We start from the raw sequence: 25,899 nt of genomic DNA on the forward strand, positions 1-25,899 counted from the left end.
ACTGTGAATTAATGTTGTCCCAAAGCAGTTAATGAGCCTGTTGAAAAATTTTAAATCTGCTCATTTGTCAAAACAGACAGATACCCCAACCAGATATAAATGTGGCTGATAAAAAAAAAACACAATCCACCTAAACAGTTCATGATCAAAATTAAATTTTCTGTTCGCTATTGTATTTTGTGTGTATGAATTGTCTTCATTTCATGGAAAACTTTGAAAATTTTGGCAGAAATAGGAAGCACACACAGAGATGTGTTTTTCGGAAATTCTTCAGGAAAGCCTGGTGGGAGTAGTAGTTCCACTGTAACAAGCCACTCTGCTGGTGACAAAAGGGACAAGTATCCAAGTTATATTCTATCATATATAACTTCTGTACTCTCAAGAAAGAAGAGCATAGATAGCCATGAACTACTTAGCATAAAATACCATAATCTTGCAACTTGTTCTCCAGAAAGAGTGTCAAAAGTTTATATTAATTTAAACTTGCTCTCTTTGCTTGTAATTGTAATCTAAAATAGGTGAACTAATATAATTATTTATAGTAAGTATTTTTGTAAATGTCAGAGGGTGGTTTTAATATTTCTGATAACTTGTATACCAGGCAGAGATCTTCCTGATATGACTGGTTGTTTCTGGTCTGCCAAACGCATGCAGTGTTTGCCATTATCCCACCACAATCCATATCTTAAATTGTTTTAGCAAAGTGCAGGTGTGCTGGTTTAATAAGTACTTTAAATCTGTCTTCTTGTTTACAGCTTTTTTTAGTTGTATTTAATCTTCTGAAGTTTAATCTCTCGATCTGTGTTATCAGTAGGAAATTGGTATTGTCAAAAGGTCACTCTTTCCATGCATTATTAAATTTTCTTGAAGCAAAATTGATGACTGCCTTTTATTCTTCTTGGATGTATCCTGTAGTTTAGCCCTATCTGGATTTTCTTTCACAGTGTAGTACTTAGATTCTAAAATTAAAGCCAAAAAAAGAATTTACAAATGCAAGGGGATTTATTCAAAACCCAGTTTTGATTTGGCTTTGATACACATGTTAGCAATTGGGAACTGTGACTCTGGAATGCTGCCTAAAATTTCACTCTAGGAACCAAAATATTAAAGGCACTTTTAGTTTTGAGTAACATCCAAATCTTTGTTCTTTTTCTTCAGACTACAGAGAATTAAAGACATGACAGAGTATCGTAATCTAGTGACTTGTGCTTTTATGAAGTTATTGTGCTGTGCAATCTTTAGTAAAACAAGTTGTGTAATTTCAGGTGTTGCTATCTATACCGGCATGGAAACTAAGATGGCGTTAAATTACCAGGCAAAATCACAGAAGCGATCTGCTGTAGAAAAGTAAAATTTCTAAAATTTATTTTGGGGGTGGAAAAATGCATGTTTGAGTGATGAATAATGAGGTAGAGGAATTTACAATTTATTTTGTTTATGATTTTTGACTCTTAAAATCAGTCATATAATACCATATGAATGAGGTTCTCGATACTGAATGATTATTAAATGTTAAAAAACATCACCTTAATGTAATACTTACCTTTTTTAAGATATGATGTGTTTTGCTGTCACAGAAGTCTTTTCATTGACTGGTTAGAGGATACCTACTGACAGTTTTCCAACATTATGTGCTTCAATATACTAACATTCCTTTTCTTTGCAGTTAAGTCTTGAATTCAGTAAAAATAACTTTTTCGGTGCACTTCGCTTTGGATCAACTGCAGTAACACAAAGCCTGTCTGTGGCAGGTTTTCCATGGTTTAGCTAAAATTAAAAATTCCATGTAGGCATATGTGATGCGAAAGGGAGACGCCACTGTCCTCAAGGAATGAGCTGGCATTGGCTGCTTACTTTTTTGAAAATAGAGAGAATTATTTTTTCGTCCTACTCTGCTGTCTAAAATAATCAGCTCCGAGTAAGGTGTCCGGACTTGTGAAAAAAGATATATCATTGATTAAAGCAAGATGTATTGGCCAGCTGACAGCCCTGCTCTTACGCAGTGACTGAGCAATGATGATGTGTCTCTTTCTGTTGTTATTGATGTATAACCCATGGCTTTTAGTTCGTGCCCATCATTAATGAAAATACAGTTTACAATGCAAAGTGTTCTTGCTCCTTCTTTTTTCACATCTGTCTAGAAAGAGTTAAACTGTCATAGCTACATAGCAAAATGTTCTTGATGATTTATATTTCTAAAAGTATTTATGTGTTTTTATATTGGTTCAGAGAAATGGCATAAAAAGGTCCGCAGATACAAGCCCGGATATTCTATTATGATTCCATCTATGCTATTGTTTTCACTAATATACTGGGTTTGGTAATGTGTCATACACATTTTGGAAACAGTTATAGCAGTTAGCATTTTAAATAGAAAATGGTCCTCAGTAACAGTTTTCTTCATTGGGAAAAACTGTAGAGAAATTATTTAACAACATAGCATTGTTAGACTTGCAGCAAATGTTAGGCTGAAGCACCAGTATAACATTTTTTAATAAATTCTGTGATTTATATGCTAATGAAATTATTATTTTCTTTTTTTTAGATCAATGAATGTATTCCTTATTGTATACCTCTGTATTCTCATCAGTAAAGCACTAATAAATACTGTCCTGAAGTATGTCTGGCAGAGTGAACCGTTTCGTGATGAGCCATGGTATAATCAGAAAACGGACCCAGAAAGGAAAAGAAATTTGGTATGGAAATAAATTAAAATACAAAAAAAATTTCACTAAACCCTTCATTTATAAGAATCCTACTGAAAAGTATATGCAGCCTGCTTACTTACCAATCATAAATTATTGCGCTTTTTGCCAGCAGTGGTGACAGTATGTTTGTAGAAAGCTTATATATTAATTTTTTGCAGTTAAGTTGAATGTGTGAATTTAGCTGATGAGAAAATGTCTGTTTAGTATAAAAAGCCTCATGAAACTGTTCTGGAGTTTCATGTCATTTACTGAAGAACTGACCTGTTGCAGAGAAATACAGGACTGAAAGGAATCCCACAACTACTGGCAGTCATATAACAGACTTGTTCAAAATAATCCGCTGTAGGAATCTCTGTAAAAATACCCCTTAAACGCTTAGTTTCACATAGCCCTGTATCTGTCATGAGTGCTAGTGTCTGATGTCCTGAACAGATACCCCGATGATCCAAAGTAACACAATGAACCACGCGCTACAGAAAGCATAATATTAGTTCACTAAATCCTTCCAGTCAGACTAGGGGAAAATTTCCTTCTGTACCTGAAATGCAGGATGAGCATACGCTAGCCAGACATGTTTTAGGCTGCTTGTTACCACCAGTAACATTATCTCAACCTGCTCAGCAGGTTGACTGTACCTCCAACAAAACTCCACCACTGAAAAAGCCAGGTTGTGTGCACACATTCTACTTGTGTTGAGGGAAGGAAGGGAAACTCTTTATTTGTTAATTAAATGCTGCCTCAAAGTTACATAATTTGATAATCCTTGAATAAGTTACTCTAGTTTTATGGTATTTTTCTGGTAATTTGCGGATGTACATTTTATTGTTTCCCTTATTCTTGTACAGGTGTATGAGACTCATTATGAGCAACTCTCATTAGTTGCTCTAGAACTTTACAACAGTGATGTGTAACTGTACTCTACACCTGTATGCCTGTTAAGAAAAATACAGATTTAAAATAAAAAGGTTTTTTCTTTATGCCAAATTACTTTTGATGTTACAAATCATGAAGATATACATCCTATGCAACTGTGAGCTGTGAAAGGTATTGCTTACTGTTTTAAAGTTACTGGAAAAAATAAATTTGCAAATGTATGTCATCTTTTGGTTTTTGATGGTACATGAAAAATCACAGAATCATTAAGGCTGGAAAAGACCTGTAAGATCATCAAGTCCAACTTTCAAAAAATACGGAACGCTTCACAAATTTGCATGTCATGTTTTCATGACAATACTTTCATGTTGTTTCTTTGGCAGTTTCTTCGAGCTTTTACAGACTTCCTTGCATTCATGGTTCTTTTCAACTACATTATTCCTGTATCCATGTATGTCACTGTGGAAATGCAGAAATTTCTTGGTTCTTATTTCCTTACATGGGATGAGGAAATGTTTGATGAGGACACAGGTGAAGGACCACTGGTGAATACTTCTGACCTCAATGAAGAGTTGGGACAGGTAATTTTCAATGAATGATTTTTTTTTTTTTACTGTTTCTACTATGATTTTTTATTTCAAAATTGTCACTTCAAATTTTTTTTGCAGCTTAGTATGCATTTTCTTTAGTTTTGATTAATTAAAAATGAAATTTGACATCTTCTGATTTTCAGAATAAAAAATTCTGGTTTCTCAGCCAGTCAGTGGAAGTCAATTACTGTTGTTGTATTAGTACATGATTAGTCCATTAGTACATTACCTTTAAGAAGGTAATAATTTTTCTCTATTACCTATAGAGGGAAATTACATAAGCATCTAACTTCCTTAGACTAAAAGTCAGGTGGAAAAAAAAACTCTTTTTGCCTGGCTAGACTGACACCAAATCTCCAGACACAAGTTTAATCCAGTAAAATGATTGACTGTTGTTCTCATTTTCCAAAAGAAATTCTATGTTTAGTATTCTGTGTTAAGGAAATCGTTGCCTTGACATAGATAGACATGAATATTTTTTGAGAAAATATTTAGGATCTCTTTTAAAAATGTTGTCATGGGTTTTCAAATAAATAAATGATGGATTTTTTTTTTTTTTACAGCAAAACTAGTGATTAAACTTTTAGGGGCATGTATCTATTTGGATAAAAGGTGATACCAAATATTTTATTATTATGAGAGACAGTCGACACTGTCTCCCATAAGATGCTTGTAGAGAAACTGATGAATTATGGGCTGAATGAGCAGATCGTGAGGTGGACTGAAAACTGGCTGAACGGCCAGGCCCAGAGGGTTGTGGTCAGCAGCGGGAAGTGTAGTGTGAGGCCAGTAGCTAGTGGTGTACACCAGGGGTCAATACTGGGTCTGGTCCTGATCATTAATGGTCTGGATGGGGGGGGCACAGTGTGTACTGAGGGCCACCCAGCTGGAAAGCAGCTTGACAGGAAAGGACCTGAGACTGCTGCTGCACGTCAGGTTGAACACGAGCGAGCCATGTGCCCTGATGGCAAAGAAAGCAAATGGTACCCTCGTCTGCATTAGAGCATTGAGAGCGGGTGGAGAGAGGTGATCCTTCTCCTCTACTCTGCTCTGGTGAGGCCACACCTGGAGTACTGTGACCCGTTCTGGGCTCCCAGCGTAACAGACATGGGCATACTGGGGCAGGGGGGGGGAAGTCCAGTGAAGGGCCACGAAGGTGGTGAAGGGACTGGAGTGTGTCTTGTGTGAGGACAGGCTGAGAGAGCTGGGACTGTCCAGCCTGGAGAAGGGAAGGTTTAGGGAGGATCTTACCAATGTACAGAAATACTTGAAGGGAGGGTGCAATGAAGATGGAGCCAGGCTTTTTTGAGTGGTGCCCAGTGACAGGACCAGAAGCAATGGGCACAACCTGAAACACAGGAGCTTCCCTCTGAACATCAGGAAACAGTATTTTACAATGACTGAGTTGCCCAGGCAGGCTGTAGAGTCTCCATCCGTAGAGATAATCAAAACCTGTCTGGACAGGTATTGTGTCCGTAGATAGTAAACCATTGGAAAATTTGGAAACTAGCCTTTTTGGATTAATGAATATTAGAAAAGTCAATCTAGGAGGAAAGCTCACATATTTAAAAACTTCTCTTATGACTGAGAGCAGAAATTTTTTTTTTATTTGGTTTGATGCACTTGATGAATGTTGAAGTTTGTTAAACAATCTGAAAAATACTAAGTAATTTCCTTACTTACAGTGTTTAATTCCTAACATTACATAATGCTCTCAGTTTATCAAATACATACATGCAATCCACATAGAATACCTATGTCAAGTATCCAAAATTGAGCTTGTACTGATCTAGGTGGTTTATAGTTCAGGTTTTGGTTTTATTTTTGGTGTTGTTATCCTTAAATGTTGAGGCTCATTGTAAAAGACAAAATTATGAAAAATTCAATATTGAGACAAAAGGAGTGTTTCCAGGGCAATAACAGGGCCCGTGTATAGAACTGTATGTGACCATTAGTCCAGAGTCCCCATTTAAACTAACGTAATTGTAGTGGGGAATTCTGATACTACCACAAAGACCATTCTGACAGTAACTGATCCAAATCCAGGCATGTACATAAAATAATGATCCCTGGGAAATGGAATTTGTGTGCATTTTGTTTCCATAAATATCTGTCTTGCAGCAAGAAAGACATTAAAAATCAAAAAGGAGCTTGAGAGAAGAGGGAAAGTAGGTTAAACGCATTATTTATATGTGATCTGAGGCAAAAGATAGCTTTGCTGATACTGTTAAATGATAAAATCTTTCAGGCCCCACGTTTCTGTGGAAGATGACTCCCAAAAGAAATTGTTGTCTTCCTCTTCTGAAAGAGCCTGCATAAGGATCTTTAAAGGAAGGTGTAACCCAGTAATAATCTCAGTTTTAAGAGACCTCGGAAGATCTCTGTTCATATTCCTGCTGTTTTTAATTTGTGCTCATTTGCAGATTGAGTATGTCTTCACAGATAAAACAGGAACGTTAACTGAGAACAACATGGAATTCGTAGAATGTTGCATTGAAGGGCACGTTTATGTACCACATGTTATCTGCAATGGCCAAATTCTCCACGATTGTACAGGCATTGATATGATTGATTCTTCTCCAGGAGGAAGTGGAAAGGTATGATGACTTTTGCTAGGTTCTTGGTTTTTACAATGAAACATGAAAATTGAACTGTGATGATGAAGGGAATATTAGAAATATAACATCCTCGAATTTCGCTGATCAATGTAGATAACTGCAGAAAATGCATCACAATATAGACATTTTCCTTTCCTAGCTTAGAGTAAGATTTAAAGGCTGAATAGGAACTTTGCCAACTTACTGCAGCTATAAAACTTCACTTAGGTAAAACCCAAGAACATAGAACTTTATCTGGCTAATAGCTAAAGAAACATAATAGCTGATTTCTGTTTAACATTAGCTACAATAGGGAAAACAAGGCAGGAAACTCCTCAAGGGGGAAAATGAGTACTCAATGCAAACACTCACTAAGTCATCACTGAGTGAAGATGTGGCCAGAGAATGGTTTGTGATCAAATTAAATTACTTTTAAACGTGATTTAATATAGCCATATCTGAAATGTGATCCACACAACACGTATGCGCTGTGCCTTTTTTTGCCGAGTAAAGCAGAGTTAGTTCAAAGTTACGGAGACTTCCCATGTCAACTGATGAGCAAGGGTGTAAATGGGCAGGATTATCATAGCCAAAGGACAATGTATTTTTAAATATATCAACACAGTCTCAAATCATACTTTGGCAATACTCTTCACTATGGCAAAACATCTTAAAACATGTTGGTGTAATTCAGCAGCATTATGGTGCTCTTACTCATGGCCCTCAGAATGTGGTCTCAGGGTACACTTGGAGTTACAATGGCACGAACAGTTTGTGTTGAACAGCACAGAAGAATAAGATTCAGACACAAAGATACAGGTAGAACACAGCCAGGTATCCATGAAACAGAAATCTTTCTGGTGTATGAAGCCGTCATTGCTAAGCTGTCTGAAACTTTGTAGAAGTTGCTGGCTCCGGCTGTGAAAATGTCCACACTCCTTTTATTTTATGTAGCCCTGAGAGGTGTTCCAGCTGCATAAGAAGTTGAGATCTGTAAAGCCTGTTAACACTTGTACTCCAGGTGCTGCGTCCCTCTGTCTGGACTCAGGACTCCTAAAATTGTACCTTGACTAGTATTTAATACAGGTTGTTAAAGCTTAAGTAAAAGTAAAGAAAAACCCCTTTAGCCGCATCTAGGCACTCAGAGGAGGCAAAAGATGCTCGCTCTTTCTTGGGCATCGGCAGCCTGGCTTGTACGGCAGCGTTAGTAGCACTAGCAGCTGTTAAGCAGTTCTGTGATTACTGCTGGGAAAGACTTGGCTCCCCCTGAAGGGCTGGAGACCTGTGGCACTGCCTTTATCTGATCATAAATAGTAGTGATCAGTGGCATTGCTGACCTTCGAAAGCAAAGCTTTCAAAGGAATACTTGAAAGTGATCGCACATAATGACAACCATTCCTTTTATGTTTTAGGAGAGGGAGGACCTGTTTTTCCGAGCTCTTTGTCTTTGCCACACTGTTCAGGTAAAAGATGATGACAGCGTAGATGGATTGAAGAAAAACCGGCTTTCAAGAAGATCTTGTATATATATTTCATCATCACCTGATGAAGTTGCTTTAGTTGAGGGAATACAGAGGTATGTGTGAAATTAGGTGTTATACTTTCTTGATCTAGAGATCAAATCACTGAAGTTCAAATTGTTTTCAGCACAAAAATCATAATAAACACCAAATAATCTAGAGCTGATTATTTTCTTAACATGCAGTCATGATTATTCATGTTCATAAATCAAATAAAAACAGTTTGGATTTTTTTTCGAAAGATAAGCTTGGTCTTAAATCCTTATGACATGCTTAAGCTGGATGATTATTTATTTGTTGTATTCATTCTCTTGATATGTATTTTATTTTACAGACTTGGTTACACCTATCTAAGGCTGAAGGACAATTTCATGGAGATCTTAAATCGGGAAAATAACGTAGAAAAGTGAGTGGTTAAAAATACAACAAAATAGACTGATGAGGAGTTTTTGCTCATGTGTTTAATGAATCATTCTTTCCCTATACATTAATTTTTAATTCAGGAAAGTCAGAAATTGTACATTTTAGTAGAAAAATAAATGATCTACTGATAGTTGTAATTTTAATAGACCCTGTAGTTCTATATTTTTACTTAGTCTGTTAGTTTGACAGTATATGCAATATGAAATACTAATAGAACAACAAAGGTGTGGTGTGGGGTTCATGAACTAATCTAACAGTTCCTAATAGTTTTAGGAACTGTGAGTGTTTTTCCTTTGTAATATAGTAAACAGTATTTTCTTAAGAGAATATGGTATGTACCCTATTTGTTGTTCACAAATAATCCGTATAATTTACAGGAGTGGTATGTGTAGAATAAATTTTTGTAACTGGTTCAAAGAAAGTTTAAAACCAGTACTATTTTTTGTCATTTTCCTTTGACATGTTGAATGAGTCTTGTAGACCATAATACGAGTAAATTTTTCAGTAACATTTAAGTAGTACATCTGTTTAATGGGATGTACATACTTTTGAAAATGTTACCTTGCACTTCTGTAGAGGTCTGCTGGTTAAGGCTGTTGTATGTCTGTGTCTTCCTGCACGTGTACTCTGCTAACTACACAGGGACTCTTGGATACAAATACAGGAACCCTGCTGATATTTTCCCCTCCTTTAGGGGAATATGGAAGATTTTTCCCGAAAGTTACTTCAGACTTTTGTGGCTCAGCTTATAAGAACTGGAGTCAGTATCATTTGATGATTTATGAAAGCACTGTCATTATTAGGAATTTTCTTCAAAATGCATTGCAGTTTGTAGACAGGCCTGATCCAGCTCCTTGTTAGAATCTGCTGGAACTTTTAATGAAACAAACTCTGTGGCCTTGCACAGGTTTGAATCCCAGGCTGTTGTAAGGACTTAGAACTGAGTAATCTAACGAAATAAGCAGATCTATTTTATAAGCATAATAATAACAGAGATGAATCCTGAAGAGACTGGGATTAATGACTGAGATGCTTATTTTTGTGCTACTGGGAAAAGGGGAACTCTCTTAGATAAAAGGAAATAGATAAGAGCATAAATGATGGAAGTATATAAACTGATGAATTACACAGAGGCAGTATAACAGGAGCTTGTGTTCATTTTTTCTCCTAGAAAGGAAAGGAACATGGCATAAAATCAAATCATAAAAACAATGGCAAATATAAAACCAGCAAAAAGAAATGTTTTTTCACTTGAATAACATGTCAGTCAACACTTGAGCAAGTTTCATGAAATTAGGTGGGCACTTCTGGGAGACAGGAATAGCTGAAATTAGAAAAATACTAAATAAAGACTTCTATATAAACACCGATGCATCTCAAGTTCTAAGGCTATGCCTAGGTATGATAGGTAGAAATTTACTTGTTTTATAAGCAGTACAGTGCTCTACCACAAGGTTTCTAGTCTTCTGTTTAAATAATATATATTGACTGTACATCCAAAGATACTTATGAATGTCAAGCAGACAAGTTCTGTCTCAATTAAGTGGGAGCTGAGGGCCTCACCTATTTGTTATTTGTAACTTGCTGTTTTATTCTATACTAGTTCTGTATTTCATAGTACTCAGCATAATTTTCCATGTTAGAAGTCACGTTTTACTTGATATACCTGAAGTCATAATAGCCAGTTTAGGGAGCTGGAAAAGCAGAGTTGTTTAAAAAAAATACTCTGTTTCTGTTTCAGGTTTGAATTGTTGGAGGTTTTGAGTTTTGATTCTGTGAGACGGCGAATGAGTGTAATTGTTAAGTCTTCAACAGGTAGGGCTGTCACATTCTGTTTCTTCTTAGATATTTTTGTTTCACTTGAATTTATTTTAGGTTTGTCATAGAGTTAAGCATTAATTACAGTCTTTTTGCCTGCCTTTATAAAAAAAGGGGACCAGGTACCAGCATGAATGGAAATGTTACAAGAAAGGTGGAAGTAATCTTTTTGAAGACTTAGCAATTTGGATTTTTTGAAGAAAGATACATTTGGCCATTTTGAATTCCATATGCTGTCTCTTTTAGGTGATATATTTCTGTTTTGTAAGGGAGCAGATTCTTCCATATTTCCTAGAGTTAAAGAAGGCAAAATTGACCAAGTACGATCCAGAGTTGAACGCAATGCTGTGGTAAGATTCCATTTTCTTGATTTGTTTATGTAATAATCAGTGTCAAAAAACCCCTAAGTGTTCTGACCTGCTGCTTGATGTGGTAACTGATTTGTCTTCCCAGGCACCGAGGTTATTCTATGCCAAAGTGCACACAGGCTGTATGGGTAGCAGTCTGTGTTACTCCCTTGTTTGAATCTGCCTTCCATCTCATCTTCCAAATGGCAGTTGTGGTGAGATATGAGTGCATTAGATATGCACAACTGTATTTTATACCAGAGGTCATCATTTAGCTTTTTATTATGGCACTGCAGTGGTTCGAATTAACTTTTGAATGAAAGAAAACTGAAAAACTTCACTGAAAATCTCATCCCTGCTTTCAGTCTCAATCCTTAGCAATTGTGATTTGCTGCCTTTGACTGCTTTACAAGCTCTTAAGAGAAAATCCATTAGAGCACAGTATACCAACAACTGCACTTCTTGTGGGGAAACGGTGCAGTGATCAGCCATATACTTATGTGTTTTTGCGTGCTAAAAATGAGCTATGAACTACCTGATCACCATTAAAAGAAATTCAGAACTTGGTTTTATCTAGAAGGTAGTATTTGGAGTTGCAAAATACTGAATTTTGCTTGTGTTCAAAAATATGCAGAGCCCATTGCAGTGGAATATGTCTGCCAGTCTTATAGGATGTAATTTGCTGTCATCCAGTATTCAAACTGAAAACAAAGTAATATTGCAGGCATGTGAAAAAATACCTAGTGTTACCCGCTTTTGTTTTGAAGGGGATCTTCAAAACTTTTGCCAAGGTGCTTTGCTAAGCTTTACTATATGAAACAGCTTTCTGATCATTATAAGTGAAGGAGTCTAATGAAACTGAAAGAAGTATTTACATGTCATATCCATACAATGTCTTTCAAGAGAGAAATCCATACCAACAGCTATTTCTTCATCCTGGATAACTGGAAATAGGGCTGGCTCCTACATGCAGAAGCTTCTGAAAGAATATGCAGGCAGCCACCTGGCACCTGCCTTTATCAATAGCGAGAGTCAGGGAGCTTTTTTAATACTTCTTCTTGAATTGGTAAGAAGCACCGATACAAAGACCTACAGGATTCAAGTTTATGAAGATAAAGCCCCAGTAGGTGATGTTGTGAGAGGCAATGTATCTGAGGTGGTACAACTTCCTTTCTGTGTTATAGCATCTGTTTCCCACCTTACACAGTCTATATACTCCCTTTCTTACTCATCACACAGTCCAGAAGTCTGATCCAGTCTGAAACATCCACAGCTAAATTGTAGTTTTCACTTGACTGAAATGTCATGCTTGGATTTTCACTTTCAGCGGTCTCTGTGATTGTTTGTCCCTGTCTCTGCTGCAACACACCATCAAAATCAGACTCTGCAGAGCTACTATTTCTATTATTGTTATTTATTCTGACTCCTCCTGCCTAATTATACACATAGGGAAGGAGACCTTTACACTGACTCTCCTTTCCCTGGTAATCTTGTACATCCAGTTGGGTGGCTGAGCTGTTTCTCTTCGGGAGGACTGAGGTTTGTTCCTCAGGTTGTAACTGCTTCCAGGGCAGCACAGAATCAAGCTGATCCATGTTCTGGTCTAGACTGTACCATGGTTGTCTATACTATACTCACTTCACCATAAAAGTGAGTAGTGGGACTCTTCATGTTAATAGTAAAATCATTACAATTTTTCAAATATTCTAGCATACACACCAGCAAGAAGTCTTAGAAGAGTTTTCTAAGAGGCATTTTGTTTCTTTTGATTACATTCTTCAGGAGGGACTGCGAACATTGTGCGTTGCGTATAAAAAGCTCACAGCAGAAGAATATAGCAACGCACAGAAGCTGCTTCAGAATGCAAAGCTGGCCCTGCAGGACCGGGAAAAGAAATTGGCAGAAGTGTATGAGAAGATAGAAAGAGATTTTATTTTACTTGGTGCTACAGCTGTTGAAGATCGGTTAGTACATTTCTTAGTTTCTTATTGTTGTGGTTTAACCCAGCAGCTGGCAACACAGCCACTCACTCACCCCTCCCCTCCAGCAGGATGGGGAGGAGAAATGGACAAAAGGGGAAACTCGTGGGTTGAGATAAAGACAGTTTAATAAGGCAACAAAGGAAACACTAGTGCTGCTAATAATACTCATAATAGTAACGAAGATAATAATGAATATGCAAAACAAACTATATACAATATAATTTTTCTCAGCACCCAATGACTGATTCACAGCCTGAAAAAAAAAGTTTGAACTCCTGGCCAAGAGAGGATTCCAACTCCTGGAAAATCAAAAAGCTAAAAAACCCCTTTCTCCCTCCAGCCAACCCCCGTTCATAAACTGAACATGGCCTCTGTGGTGTGGAATATCTCCCCTGGCCAGCTTGGCTGTCTGCCTGGCTGTGCTTCCTCCCAGCTCCTGCACACCTGCTCATTAGCTGGGCATAGGGAACGGGAAAAAGTCCTTTTATAGGAACAACTGAAAACATCAGCGTTATCAACATTCTTGCACTAAATCCAAAACACAGCAGCTACTGGGAGGGAAATTAACTCTGTCCCAGCCAAAACCAGGACCCCTGTGTTTAGTGATGTTACCAAAGTAGTTGAAGAGTCTTTTGTAACTCTCTTTCTGGATTAGAGATTTATTTGAAAAACCCTTTATTTGAATCAATTCCATATCCTTAGCTTACTAAGGTTACATGCGGTAACTTTATGATTTACTAAGCTAGTAACAATACTTAAGTGTACAAAAATCAGTATATTCTAGACATTTTCATGCATATAATGTAATACCTTATTGAACAAATTCTAGAGAAAATTTTTAGAGGAAAGATGTACAGAATGGGTATTGAGGAAATGAAGGAAGAATCTTTAAGTCTTAAAATTCAAAAACTGTTAAAACTGGGAGGTAACTCATCAGTACTTCAGTGTTTGATGTTATTAGCTGAAAGCACTGAAAATGTTTTAATTGAAGTACTTGTCTTGGGAATGAAGCAACTTGTCTTTTAGGCTGTATAAATGAAAGGTGAAACTTTGAGCACTTTGAAAGTGTCAAAACTAATTATGTATAATGTACTACTCCTCTAAATATTTTTAGATTTATACCTTGGGGAAAATTCTTAATCTGGTAACTTTTATGGATTTTTTTTTTTTTTATTTGGCTGTGGAAACCTTTCAATAAGGACCTCTGAATTTCTCATTTCCAAACAATCTATCAATGTATGTTGTCAATTGACTTCCACAGACTGCAAGAAAAAGCTGCTGACACTATTGAAGCACTCCAGAAAGCTGGAATTAAAGTTTGGGTTCTGACAGGAGACAAAATGGAGACCGCTGCAGCTACTTGCTATGCTTGCAAACTCTTCCGGAGAAATACACAAATACTTGAGCTAACCACAAAGAAAATTGAGGAACAGAGTTTACATGATGTGCTTTTTGACCTAAGCAAAACTGTCCTTAGACACAATGGCAGCTTAACCAGGGATACTTTCTCAGGGTAAGGCAAAAGTTGGATTTTCAATCCAGGAATGAACTTCTGTGCATTTCATAAACAATTAAATGATTGCTCAAATACGTTAAGAGTAGCAACATAGTACGTTTCAGTTTCTGTTATTAAAGTGTGAATTATTGTATGGCAATTAAGTATAAGTTTGTTCCACATAAGTTTAAATTTTCACAGTCGTGGTTCTTTCTCATTTCTGGTACTGTTTTAACTGTTCAAAGAAAAATCGCAACTGACATTGTAATTTTTCCACTGCAAAAATATTTATTAATGGAAAAAATTATTGTAAGGCAAAATACTGTTTCTAGCTTTTAAAAAGGAAGCAGATATGATATGTTCTTGTAATCAGAGTTAGTAAGTGATGTGACTTCCTTGATACGACCAAGGCCACAGAGAGCAACAATATGTGGCCCTCTTTCTAGGGAAGATTATGGTACGTTTCCAGAGAGGTGACAGGCAGCAGCATAGTACCAAATCTTCTGGTGTGCATGAAAATACTCAGTGCCCTAAATTATAAAGAAATAATTGATTTCTGTGTATTTTGAATGTCCATAGAAGGATATGTATCACGTATACAGAAGTGAAACAGAACATGGAATAAGACAGAGAATGGCATTAAAAAAAAACCCCAGGTATAATGTATATACGTTATACATATACATCATGTTATACATCATATGATATGTTATACATCATACAAATAGTAAATTAGGCTATTTGTTTGAAGCTTTGTAGCTATTTCGCATTACTTGCTCTTTTTTCCCCCCACTGTAAAAGCCTAAGAACTGGATTCTAAAATGTTTTTATCATCTTAAGGTGTTAAGAGAAGCCGTTACTAGACATAATGATGCATATTTGATTAGTTTTTCTTTTTAAAATGGAACCAGCTAGCAAGTACATTTTAATATGCATTTGTAATAAGCTCGTAGTAAAGGAACAACAAACTCACAAGCATTTGTGATACTATTTTAGCAAAGAGTTTGTATAACTCTTAGCCTTAGAGCTTGAAACTCTGTGCCAGAGCATTTTTCTTAGCTCTCCTTGCACTTTAAACCCCATTGGTCTAATCAAGAACATTTGTATGTTCAGTTAAATAAATAATATTTCTGTCATCTGTACCACATTTAGCTTAAGTCCTACAGGTCTTACAAGTTATCTTTAAATATGCTTGTTTAACCTTTTGTGCAATGCGGATTTTCTTCCGACATTGAGACTCATTAGAATTTTTTGTCTTTAGCTCCAGAGTTGGAGAATGTGCCAGGATAGTAATAGCAGGATTCTGCCTGGTTGTTCAAATTCAGGATGAAAATTTTTCACTATAATACATCAAACATTCAGTACATTTCCTAAACTTCATAACAATACGTTTTTGATTTATATCATTGTATAACAATGGTGTTGCCCTATTTGTGCCAATGGTAACAATGTGCTGAAAATACCTGTGAACTGTTATTAAATATAGTTTACAGTACTTTGTATTATTTGTCAAATATAGCTTGTGTTCTAGTAGTGAAGATGGAGATGCTTGAAATAAATTAATAAATGTGGTGTTTTCCTCACAAGCATTGGTCCTGGTGAAACCATGTTTGTTAAAAACCCATGAACAGTAGTATAACCTGGGAGCACTGAAACTAGAGCACAAATAAACCTCAAAGTATGTTTATACAACACTTGCTGCTGAGCTGGAGCCTGAGGCTGCTGTGTAATGCAGTCAAATGCGAAGGCGCGTTGAAATAACTAGTTTGGGTGCCACAGAAAATGGCTTTGTAGTGTGGACCATTTTCCCACCTTGTTCAGCATATGTTATTGTGGTAAAATGTGCTTCCTGCGACCATGATTACACTTCTAATGATGCCCAAATTAATACAGGTATACCAGTAATAGATTATTGTGTATAATAGTATGTTGTAATGTTATAGACAACATATATACTTATTACATTTTAGTATTATAATTACAGGTATACCTGTGTCGGACTTAGCCAGCAAATGCAAAGTATACATACTGTAAATGTAGACAGTGGCCTTATGTCTTCAGACCAACAAGTCTCATTTAGGCATTTCCTTCAAAGCATGGTTTACCTCATTAAATGTAGACCCTTGGAAAAATAGGATCATTTTCCTCATCAAAATAGATTCTGGAGTACCAAAGGCCTTTCCCTTTAACCTTTTTTCTCTGTATTGTGGAATGTGCCACAAAATTAACTTTATCCCTCCCACTAGGTTTACCTCACTGCAGTTCTTGGAGCCCTTTCAAACCAAACTGAAAGGGTATTAATTATACACTCATACTCACTGATGAAGTCACTGAGGTATCAGACTTCTGTCTTTCGAATGGTGAAGCACTGAATATTTTCAGCATACTCTAGAATTTTAAAATGTCCTAAATAGCAGTCCTACACAAGGAATTTCCTTTAGAAGTATATTACTCTCACAGTATTCCATACTTGTTATTTTTCATTAATTAATTTTCACAAAAGAACTATTGCCCAATATAAAGTATTTCAGAGAATTTTACAGTGACTCTTAGTTTATATTTTATCCCTGAACAGACTTTCAACTGATATGCAAGATTACGGTTTAATTATTGATGGAGCAGCATTATCATTAATAATGAAACCAAGACAAGATGGGAGCTCTGGTAACTACAGAGAGCTCTTTCTTGAAATTTGCAGGAACTGCAGTGCAGTGTTATGCTGTCGAATGGCACCTCTGCAAAAAGCACAGGTTTGTATTTCAGCTTGTAATTGTTTGTTAGCTGTGCATGTGTAAATACTGAAAGTTAATATTCTGTATGACTGGTTAGGATAACTTAAATTGTTACCATTCACTTTTGTATATTGTAAAATGGAAAAAGAAAAAAAAGGGGGGAAGGGGAAAATTTCTACTGGAAGCAATTTTGATAATGGTATGCTGAAATTGTACCCAGCTGTGCACCTGATTTTGATTTATGTACATATTGTGCAAATTTTATGGTTGGTACATGCTGATAAGTGAACGTATTTAATGAACTGAACTAATTGCTTCCTTTTTAACCTAACGAGCTTTGAATAGTCTACTATCTGTTGATACTACAAGTACTTGCATTATTTATTGCTGTGGAGTGATATTTCTTCTCTATTTTTAATGTAATTGCGACGCCAAGAAAGAAGAATCCAGACAGAAAAATGTGTGCATTACCACTTTTAAGTACTTCTTGACTGTTGTATACTAGTTTGCATCAAGTGAAAACACATCCTTCCATTACTGAAACATCTCTGATGTTTCTATGATATAGCTGAAGAACTTTTGAAGGAATCAGATGCTGGAGTACACACTTATTTTTTCCTTTCGAACTCTGGTGTCTTTTTGTCAGTGCTGAGGTACAGCATGTGTAGCTCTTATTAATTTTATCAAATGTATTTAGCCAGCACCATAAACTTTCTGGAAGTTTGTTGAAGTTTTTAGTTGCAGGTGACTTGGTACCAAATTTACAGAAGTGATCATTATAATGGAGAGATTTAAAGTCACATTTTTGGATAGTTTTGATGTCAGGAGTGTTTAGATATACACAGAGTCCTGTTATCTTAACTGTGCTGAAATTTTTTCTTACTATTTAATGTAGCAGAATCTTTCAGTCTTTAGTTTCAGGATTTCTTTGAAATTGTATGCTCTGTCTCTGGAACCCTTTTAATTTATTAATGCGCTTACACAGCATTAAGCAATCGCAACAACATCTTCCTTTCTTCTGCTCTTCCCTCCTCCTGTCCATCTGTCTCCAAAGAGTTTGGAAGGATCTGAAAAACATTATTTTTTTTATTTGGAGCAAATACTTTTAATATGAAAAAGCTATTGTTAGTAGTTGCATTTGGTAATACTGTTTTTGTGTCCCTTCGCAGAATTTCTTAGATAACTATGTTGGTCATTTTTAATTAATTGTGCGTTCATGCAAAATAAGCAAACCGTTATGGAGAAGAGTTTTTAACACTATTTTTTTCCAGATTGTAAAATTGATAAAGTTATCAAAGGAGCATCCTATCACATTAGCAATTGGTGATGGAGCAAATGATGTCAGTATGATTCTAGAAGCACATGTTGGTATAGGTAAGTGTGCTTTTTGGAATATTAAACAAAATGGAAGGACAAAAAACATATACCTCTTAAAAACAGTCAGTCTCCAAGAATCAGATTGTGCAGTTTATAGACAATATTTAGTGAATTTACCCCAGGAATTTTGTGAGGTACAGTGGTGATATCTTATTAGATCAATGTCATAGCCTTATTGTATAATGTTTCAAGTAATTTTATCTTTGAAATCTTCAGTTATTAAACAGATTTATCACTTTTTTTTTAAAGGAATCATTGGCAAAGAAGGTCGTCAAGCAGCGAGAAACAGTGACTATGCAATACCTAAATTTAAACATTTGAAAAAAATGTTGCTTGTTCATGGGCATTTTTATTATGTTAGGATATCGGAACTTGTGCAATACTTCTTTTATAAGGTAGGAGAAGGCTTATTTCAGTTACATAAATCTCAAAAACTTACGTGGTATTATCTAACTCTATACAGTTTGCACAGTCAATGTTACAAAAAAGCAGTAATTCCATAAAGAGATTTTGTTGAGTGCCAGATGCCAAGCTGAAATGGGATTATTGCTTTTATCCAGGCCATGAAGTGAAATAGCTTTTGTATAGATATATTCTGTAATCTATGGTATGTTTAAAAGCAAAATTTGCTTTGTGTCCCCCCCGTGTCCCGTCCGCCCCCCCCCCCCCCCCCCCCGCCGCCCCCAATTCCAACACAGACTGTTGTACTTATTTTCAGTACCTTCTGGGTTATCTCTCCGGTCGCCTTTTAAATCGAGATGGAAATAGTGTCTGAGAACTTAGCATAGCTGAATTTACATTCATTTCTAAATATGTTGGGATAGTGTAGGTGGAGAAAGTTTATAATGCGCATCCCCATGTTTAGACAGTTTTGTTGTGTCTAAATGTTGGGATCCAATAGGAGTTCTTTCAGTAAGCAGTGAAAGATGGTAGAAAGGAACCTTCAGAAGATATTTCAAGATCTTAGTGTTTGGCTATATGTGTAGTTAGGAGAGCATAAAGTTTGGGGTCACAGCTAGGAACATCTTACACTTATTTTGCTAGGAACCATGCTGACCAGAATATCCATGCTTGCTTGTCCTGTTGTGGATTCTGCCTTATTTGCCTTGCCTTGACTGAATTGTGTTCCTGGATCACAAAGTTCATTGTCCTTGAATTTTGAAACTGTAGCCATATTAATTTGCTTTCAAAATATTTTAAGTATTTTTCCTAGCAGTATACTACTCTAAGATGAGAATGTTGGTGTTTAATGTAGCAGCTCTTTGTATGGGTCCTGCAGTGTTTACTGTTACTAGTGTTACAAAACCATGATATATGTAGCTGTAGCATTGTACAGCATAGAAATTAGTGCTTATATTTCACTTGATAACGGTGTGACTTTGTCTTTCAGAATGTCTGCTTCATTTTTCCTCAGTTTTTATATCAGTTCTTCTGTGGGTTTTCACAACAGGTTAGTTCTTTTTCCCTCACTGCCACATTTTCTCTTTGGCATTTTTTAAAAAAATGGATCCTTTAACACTGTGTCTGTTCAGCTGAGAAAATTTCTAGGTTAGTTTACACATTGTAAAAAGAAGAGCATCGCTTTTGGTTCATGTGGTTTTCAGTGGCAGTTGCAGTTAAGTTAATTTTATGGATTATCATGAAAGCAATGTTATTTTCAAAGTCAAAGAAAACAGGAAATCAAAATTTGGAAATGGCAAATGCAAAATAAAATGTCTGTGGAAATTGTAAAGTCTGTTAGGTTTAAGCTTATTGAACAAGAACAGAGGCAATCTTGAAATATAAGTAATTGAACTAGTTGTTCGTTTTTAGAATTCAGAATGAAAATGGGAGATTAGACTAGTCTTCTCCGTGTACAGGTGTGAATTGCAAGCTTCAGACAAATAGCAGCATTCAATTAGTTGAAAAGCAAAAAAAAAATAAACGTGGAAAGATAGAAGAAAAGTGAACGGCTGCTCACCAGAAAAGTAGCATCATTCAGGAGAGGATCCAGTATTCTCCTAGCTAGCTTTTTTTTTTTTACTTTTCCCCCTTGCTCTCCTCTAATTTGTCCTGAAAAATCTTTCTCTTCTTTCTTTGGAACAAGGGAGCAAAAAACCAAAGGAATGAATGACTGGACTTAGACAAAAAGTGGATTAAGTTTTCAGGATTAAATTGGACAAGAGGAGGATTTAGTTGGGAGAAAATAGTATTGTCGCTTTGAATTGGTGGAATGTCTCAAAAGAAAGCTCCAGGAGGAGCAAAAATGACAGAACTGGGTTTTTTGTCTGTTTTAATTTCAAATGACCACTCAGAACTTTGTAGGTTTTTATCAAGCATTATTAAGATTTAGATATGAAATCATATGTTGATGAAAATTTAATCTGCTGTTAGGTGCTAGATATAATTCTCAATCAAAAAGAGGGTTTTGACAGCAATCTTTACAGCATAAATGATCACCAAATAGATTTTGGGAAATAAACAACTCTTTTTATGGGGTGGTGTGAGAAGTTTGAGGGCCAGTTAACAATGATGAACATACATACATGGAAAAATAGTTAAGTAGGAGGAAGAATGAAAGACATGTTGGGGTGTTTCTTTGTCCATTGCAGTCACGCACAGCTGTAGAACCTCTGGAGTACCCCCCTGCCTCCCTGCATGCCTCCATGTGACGTAGAGGTGGAAGAGATCGAAGGCGGGGTGGATGTGCCGGAGAGGAATTCCTGCCTCTACAGGAATCTGTTGTTGTTCAGTTTGGGTAGTTCGGAGTTGGTCTGCAGTTGAGATGACAGGAGAGGCCAGTATGTAGGCCAGAGGATTGAACTGATCTTTTAGTTGACCTTTTGTCCTCCAGATGAATGGGGTACAAGTGCAGAGTTGTGTCGTATGTCAGTTAGCAGCTGTTCAGGGATCTTTGCCTGCATCCTGAAGGGACATAGTTCTGTTTTTTTCTGAAGAAGTTGACTCATTCATTTTAAATCGAGTGTCATTCAGTGGATCGTGGTTTAAAATTAAAACTGGCTGATTTAATTCTTTTCCATTTACAGACTTTATATGATACTGCGTATCTAACACTGTACAATATCAGTTTCACTTCACTTCCTATCCTCTTGTATGGTCTAATGGAACAACATGTCAGTGCAGACACACTCAAGAGAGAGCCTTCCCTATACAGGTAAAATTAATACATTGTGCCCCAAAGTTTGACTGTCCAGTTGTGGGATCTGTCTCTGTTACAATCAGTCCTCTGCCACAGAAGGGTTGAGGACCGTGTGCACAGTCTATAAACTACAGTAGATAAGCATGTATTTTTACATGTATATTTACATACTGCAATCCACACCATTCATTTGCTACATTAGTGAGTGAGAGCAAAATAGAAATTACTGTTCTTCAAATCAAAATATGATTTGTTTTAGTACTATTTCCTCCAGCCATGTGGGGCAGAAGTATTTTAAAAAGAGGAAACATACTGTTTCTTCTATACATATATTTTATTCTTCAAGAAAAGAAGTCTGAGTGGTAGAGTGTTGTAACATAGGATGTATTCTGTGTGGTGTCCAACATTGTCCTCTGCATATTGTTGACTCGCTGCTGGGCATTGGAATTATGGCTGCTTTAGCTTCTCAGTCACTTGAAATACAGTTCTTGCCAATTAACTGCATGTGGCCATCTAAATTAGGAACAGTGTCCAATTTTGATTCTTGTAGCTGTGAAGTCAGTACATTTCGGAGAGTGGTAACAGTACATAATCAAAAGGAAAACATTTTTTGAGAGAGGTAATATTAGATGGCCGAAGGTTAATCAATGCAGTGGTGTGGTTTTATCTGTGAAATTGAAGAGGAATGCAAGATACTACTGTTGAGACCGAACACCCCATTTTTGTTTTCTCTATTTTGAATGTTTTCATTTTAGAAATGGTCATTCAGAAGACCTCTTTGGTTTTTGAATGCTGTCAGAGGTCATTTGGTCAAAAACTTCTGTTTTCTTGATATCTAACAGTCTATTGCTAAGCTGTTTTGGGCAATAGTGCAATTGTTCTAGGCCAGATGAGGCTTCTGTTAGCCACATATGGTTTTGCACTGTATATTGGTAATTTGTGGGGAGAAAATAATTCATATGGTCATCAGACAGGTTTTAAAGTGCATATGGTGAAAGTACTGGTTGGTAGTAGATGCTTTTGTAATTCAGGGTTTTCATTTAACTGTGTTCTGATTTACTTTGTGTTCTATGATGTATGCCAAGTTGATATATATACTCATTCTGTGTGCAAGAACTAAAGTTGTAATATTTGGATTTTTCTGTTATATGAAAACACAAGCTACTGAACAGTCCTCTTGTTGACCAATCCCTGTATTTTTTGTGGGAAAACATTCAAGAAATTGAATTTGACCTGAAGCTTCAACTCCGCTACGAAATCCTTTTTTTTGCATGTTCCACATAAAATGAATAACTTGTTTTGTATTCTGTGTAGAAGTACCCCATGGGAAATAAAGCAAAGTCTCCAGAGACCTCTAGTGTTTCCGTTTAAAATACACGGTGGATCATCACATGCACAGCAAATACGGGCAAAAAGACACCTTCCGTAAAAAGATTGAAAAGTAAATGGGTGCAGCACAGGAGAATTTAGCGTACGGTTGAAATAGGCAGAATTACAGGCAGCATTTAAAAGGGTTTAGTAAAAGTTAAATTAAAAAGTAAGAGAAGACTTTCAGGAAGGATTTGGGTGTGAATTGTAGCCAGTTGTCATGTGGAATGTGGTGGTTTTGCATGCAATCTCTTAATTGTTTTTCCTTCAAAAAACAATGAGTGACATAATTTGTCTAGGATTTTTGAACGTGCTGGTAATGAATGCATATATCTTGTATTACACAGAGATGTTGCCAAGAATGCTTTGCTGCGCTGGCGTGCATTTATTTATTGGACATTCCTAGGAGTGTTTGATGCTGTGGTATTTTTTTTTGGTGCCTATTTCTTGTTTGACAACACAATTGTGACCAGCAATGGACAGGTTAGTGTTGGACTTGATCAGTCAATCAAAGGTAATTTTTTTGTAATGTCAAGTGTGCTATGAACATAGTTTTAATTGTTTTCTTCAAGATTTCCAGCACAGATGATAACTGTTCTATGAGTTATGGTGAGATAGATGGGTTATCTGTTTAGCAAAGTCTGAACTATGCGATAGGAATTCTTTTTATCAGTAAACAGAGGCATAGGACTAAGATACAATTTTGGAGAAATACATATTGTAAATTCCAAGTATTCCTTCAGATTTTACATAGTAACTTTTCTGTTTCGTGCCTAACATGCATCTGATGAATGTCTGATTAACATATCAAAAGACATTGGTTACTTTATTGGTTAGAGTATTTGCAAATGATCATAAAAGAGCTTAAATATAGCAAGCTTTTTAATATCCGAATTGTTTTTTACATATGGTAGCTTAAAATTATCTATCTCTACTTGCTTTGCAGTCACATGAATGCAAATTTTAAGAGCTTTTGCTTTTTATTTATTTTACCCGTTGATATTTTGGTCTATTTTATTTGTGTGCTTTTTTCTTTTTGCTACTTGCTTCTCTTCCTATCCTCAGCTAATGACAACCAGCACTCACATGGTAAGGCTATTGCAGATTTGTCATGATATCCATTTCATCTTTCACTGTTCTTTAATTAAACTGTTAAAGAGCAGTTAAATATTTCCTGTAATTATTTCAAAATATCACCTAAACCTATAGATAGATATGTTTTCTATTGCTACTTTATAAGTACCTAAAATATAAATAATTACGTAAGGTATATTAAGGTATATAAGATGTGGTAAAGAGCCGTGAACTTTAAAAAATAAATAGGCTTTTTGCTTCTTTGCATTTTGTTATTTTGTTCTATGCTTTTCTGTTACCTACATTTTGTTACTGACTCTCTGCTATAGAAAATTTATTACAATTTATGCTCTGAAGTGTTTGAATGGCATTAGAAAAGACCCTTAAAGTGAGAGAAAATTAACTGGGCACAATTTTGTTGCCTATATGTAACATACATGTTTGCTAGATATGCAATGTGGAAATATCATTAAATACCAACTTTGTGACATCTGTGAGTGAAATGAACTTCTAGTGTGTGAGAGAACGCTTGTTAGAGCTTTTCTAAGGACAGAATGAATTTCCATTAGACGTAACTGTGCACAGTTTTCTGTCAGATGTTCAAAACTCTGCATCAGCTTGTAATTCTAGTCCTGAAAATTAGACTTCTAATACCTGTACACATTTTATAAGCAGTTTCTATTGCAAATATTCTGACTGGGTTCCTTTTTGAAATTTTAGTCTACTTCTGTTGCAGACATTAAATCAAATTCTTCTTAATAAAGCTTTAAAGCCAGACTAGTGCCCAGTTTCCAAATTTTGGATGTGTGTGTCTGCAACTAGATAACCATGTCAACATTTTATGATAAAATGTATTGCTTGATGAGACATTCTGACTCTTGAGTGTCAGAGTGGGTTAGAAAATTCATCATCATTCAGCATGCATGCTTGTGTGTTCATATAAAACTTACAGATTTTGAGTTGCAGTTTTAGATTTAAAGGCTTGAAAATGTTGGTGTTCAGGAATAGTCAGAGACTTTCATGAATTCATACATTCATGTTAGTTGCTTTTCATGGTTACTTCCAAGTGTTTAAATTATGTTCACATCTGGAAAAAATCAATGAAAGATTTGAATATTTGAAAAGTTTACCACAACAATATGCTATTATGGAACAGGGAAAAGGTAGAAGGCTGGAAAGGGCATAAAAGGTCTGAAGGTAACACTAATAACATCAGTGATATAAGATGATTCAAATTAGGTTCCAAATTGTTAAAATGGGTGCTGAAGCAAAATTCTGAATTCTCTTTCCCTCGGGAGATGAACTAATCACCATCGTTACAAAATCAGTAAAAATCGAAGAAAGTCAGCATCTTTCATATAGATTGATTCCTGCTTCATACTACAGTTTACATACCATTAAGCTTACTTCCAAACATAATCCCCCCAGGATGTTTCTCAGTGTTTAGAAATTTGTTTGAAACTGTTTGCATGCCGTAGACTGATGTTACTAGAATAATGTCAAAGTGTACTTTTAATCGCTGAGATTTACTTCATAAATGCCTGCCTCAATCATTTCCTGGTAAAGAAAACTAAGATGCCAAAGATTTCTCTCTTATTAATTTGTGATATTACTTTGTGTATGGGGTTGCACTTTGGATATGACATGGTTGGTGTTGTAAAAGCACATAGTCAGAGACCAACTGCATAAGGAGGGTAAGAAGAAAAGAAGGCACTGTAGAAGTGGTTGCAAATTGTAAATGTCATCTGAGTTTTACCCATAAAATAAAATGTATTTCCTGTGTGATTTTTTTTTTTTATTTGAAAGTTTGATGTGGAGTGGGTCAAACAGCAACATGGAAGATGCAACAAGTACAG

The 25,899-nt window shown here is 36.0% G+C and overlaps 1 protein-coding gene across 5 annotated transcripts in view; it reads left to right on the forward strand.

Moving 5' to 3' along the window:
• The window catches only part of ATP11A (ATPase phospholipid transporting 11A), a 138,781-nt gene that overhangs the window by 95,665 nt on the left and 17,217 nt on the right, over positions 1-25,899 (forward strand). For 3 of the 5 annotated variants that reach the window (XM_075424899.1, XM_075424918.1, XM_075424927.1), the window contains 17 exons: positions 1,266-1,347; positions 2,546-2,696; positions 3,965-4,162; positions 6,595-6,768; positions 8,181-8,344; positions 8,623-8,694; positions 10,453-10,526; positions 10,776-10,879; positions 12,659-12,840; positions 14,120-14,371; positions 16,929-17,103; positions 18,357-18,459; positions 18,712-18,857; positions 19,853-19,912; positions 21,489-21,616; positions 23,317-23,452; positions 24,035-24,058. In XM_075424899.1, coding sequence (XP_075281014.1) covers positions 1,266-1,347; positions 2,546-2,696; positions 3,965-4,162; positions 6,595-6,768; positions 8,181-8,344; positions 8,623-8,694; positions 10,453-10,526; positions 10,776-10,879; positions 12,659-12,840; positions 14,120-14,371; positions 16,929-17,103; positions 18,357-18,459; positions 18,712-18,857; positions 19,853-19,912; positions 21,489-21,616; positions 23,317-23,452; positions 24,035-24,058 — 2,225 coding nt within the window. The remainder of the gene's footprint in view (positions 1-1,265; positions 1,348-2,545; positions 2,697-3,964; positions 4,163-6,594; positions 6,769-8,180; positions 8,345-8,622; positions 8,695-10,452; positions 10,527-10,775; positions 10,880-12,658; positions 12,841-14,119; positions 14,372-16,928; positions 17,104-18,356; positions 18,460-18,711; positions 18,858-19,852; positions 19,913-21,488; positions 21,617-23,316; positions 23,453-24,034; positions 24,059-25,899) is intronic. The other 2 variants (XM_075424908.1, XM_075424934.1) reach the window with 1 other exon arrangement.

This window comes from Opisthocomus hoazin, chromosome 1 (assembly GCF_030867145.1).
Source record: "Opisthocomus hoazin isolate bOpiHoa1 chromosome 1, bOpiHoa1.hap1, whole genome shotgun sequence".
NCBI classification, from domain to species: domain Eukaryota; kingdom Metazoa; phylum Chordata; class Aves; order Opisthocomiformes; family Opisthocomidae; genus Opisthocomus; species Opisthocomus hoazin.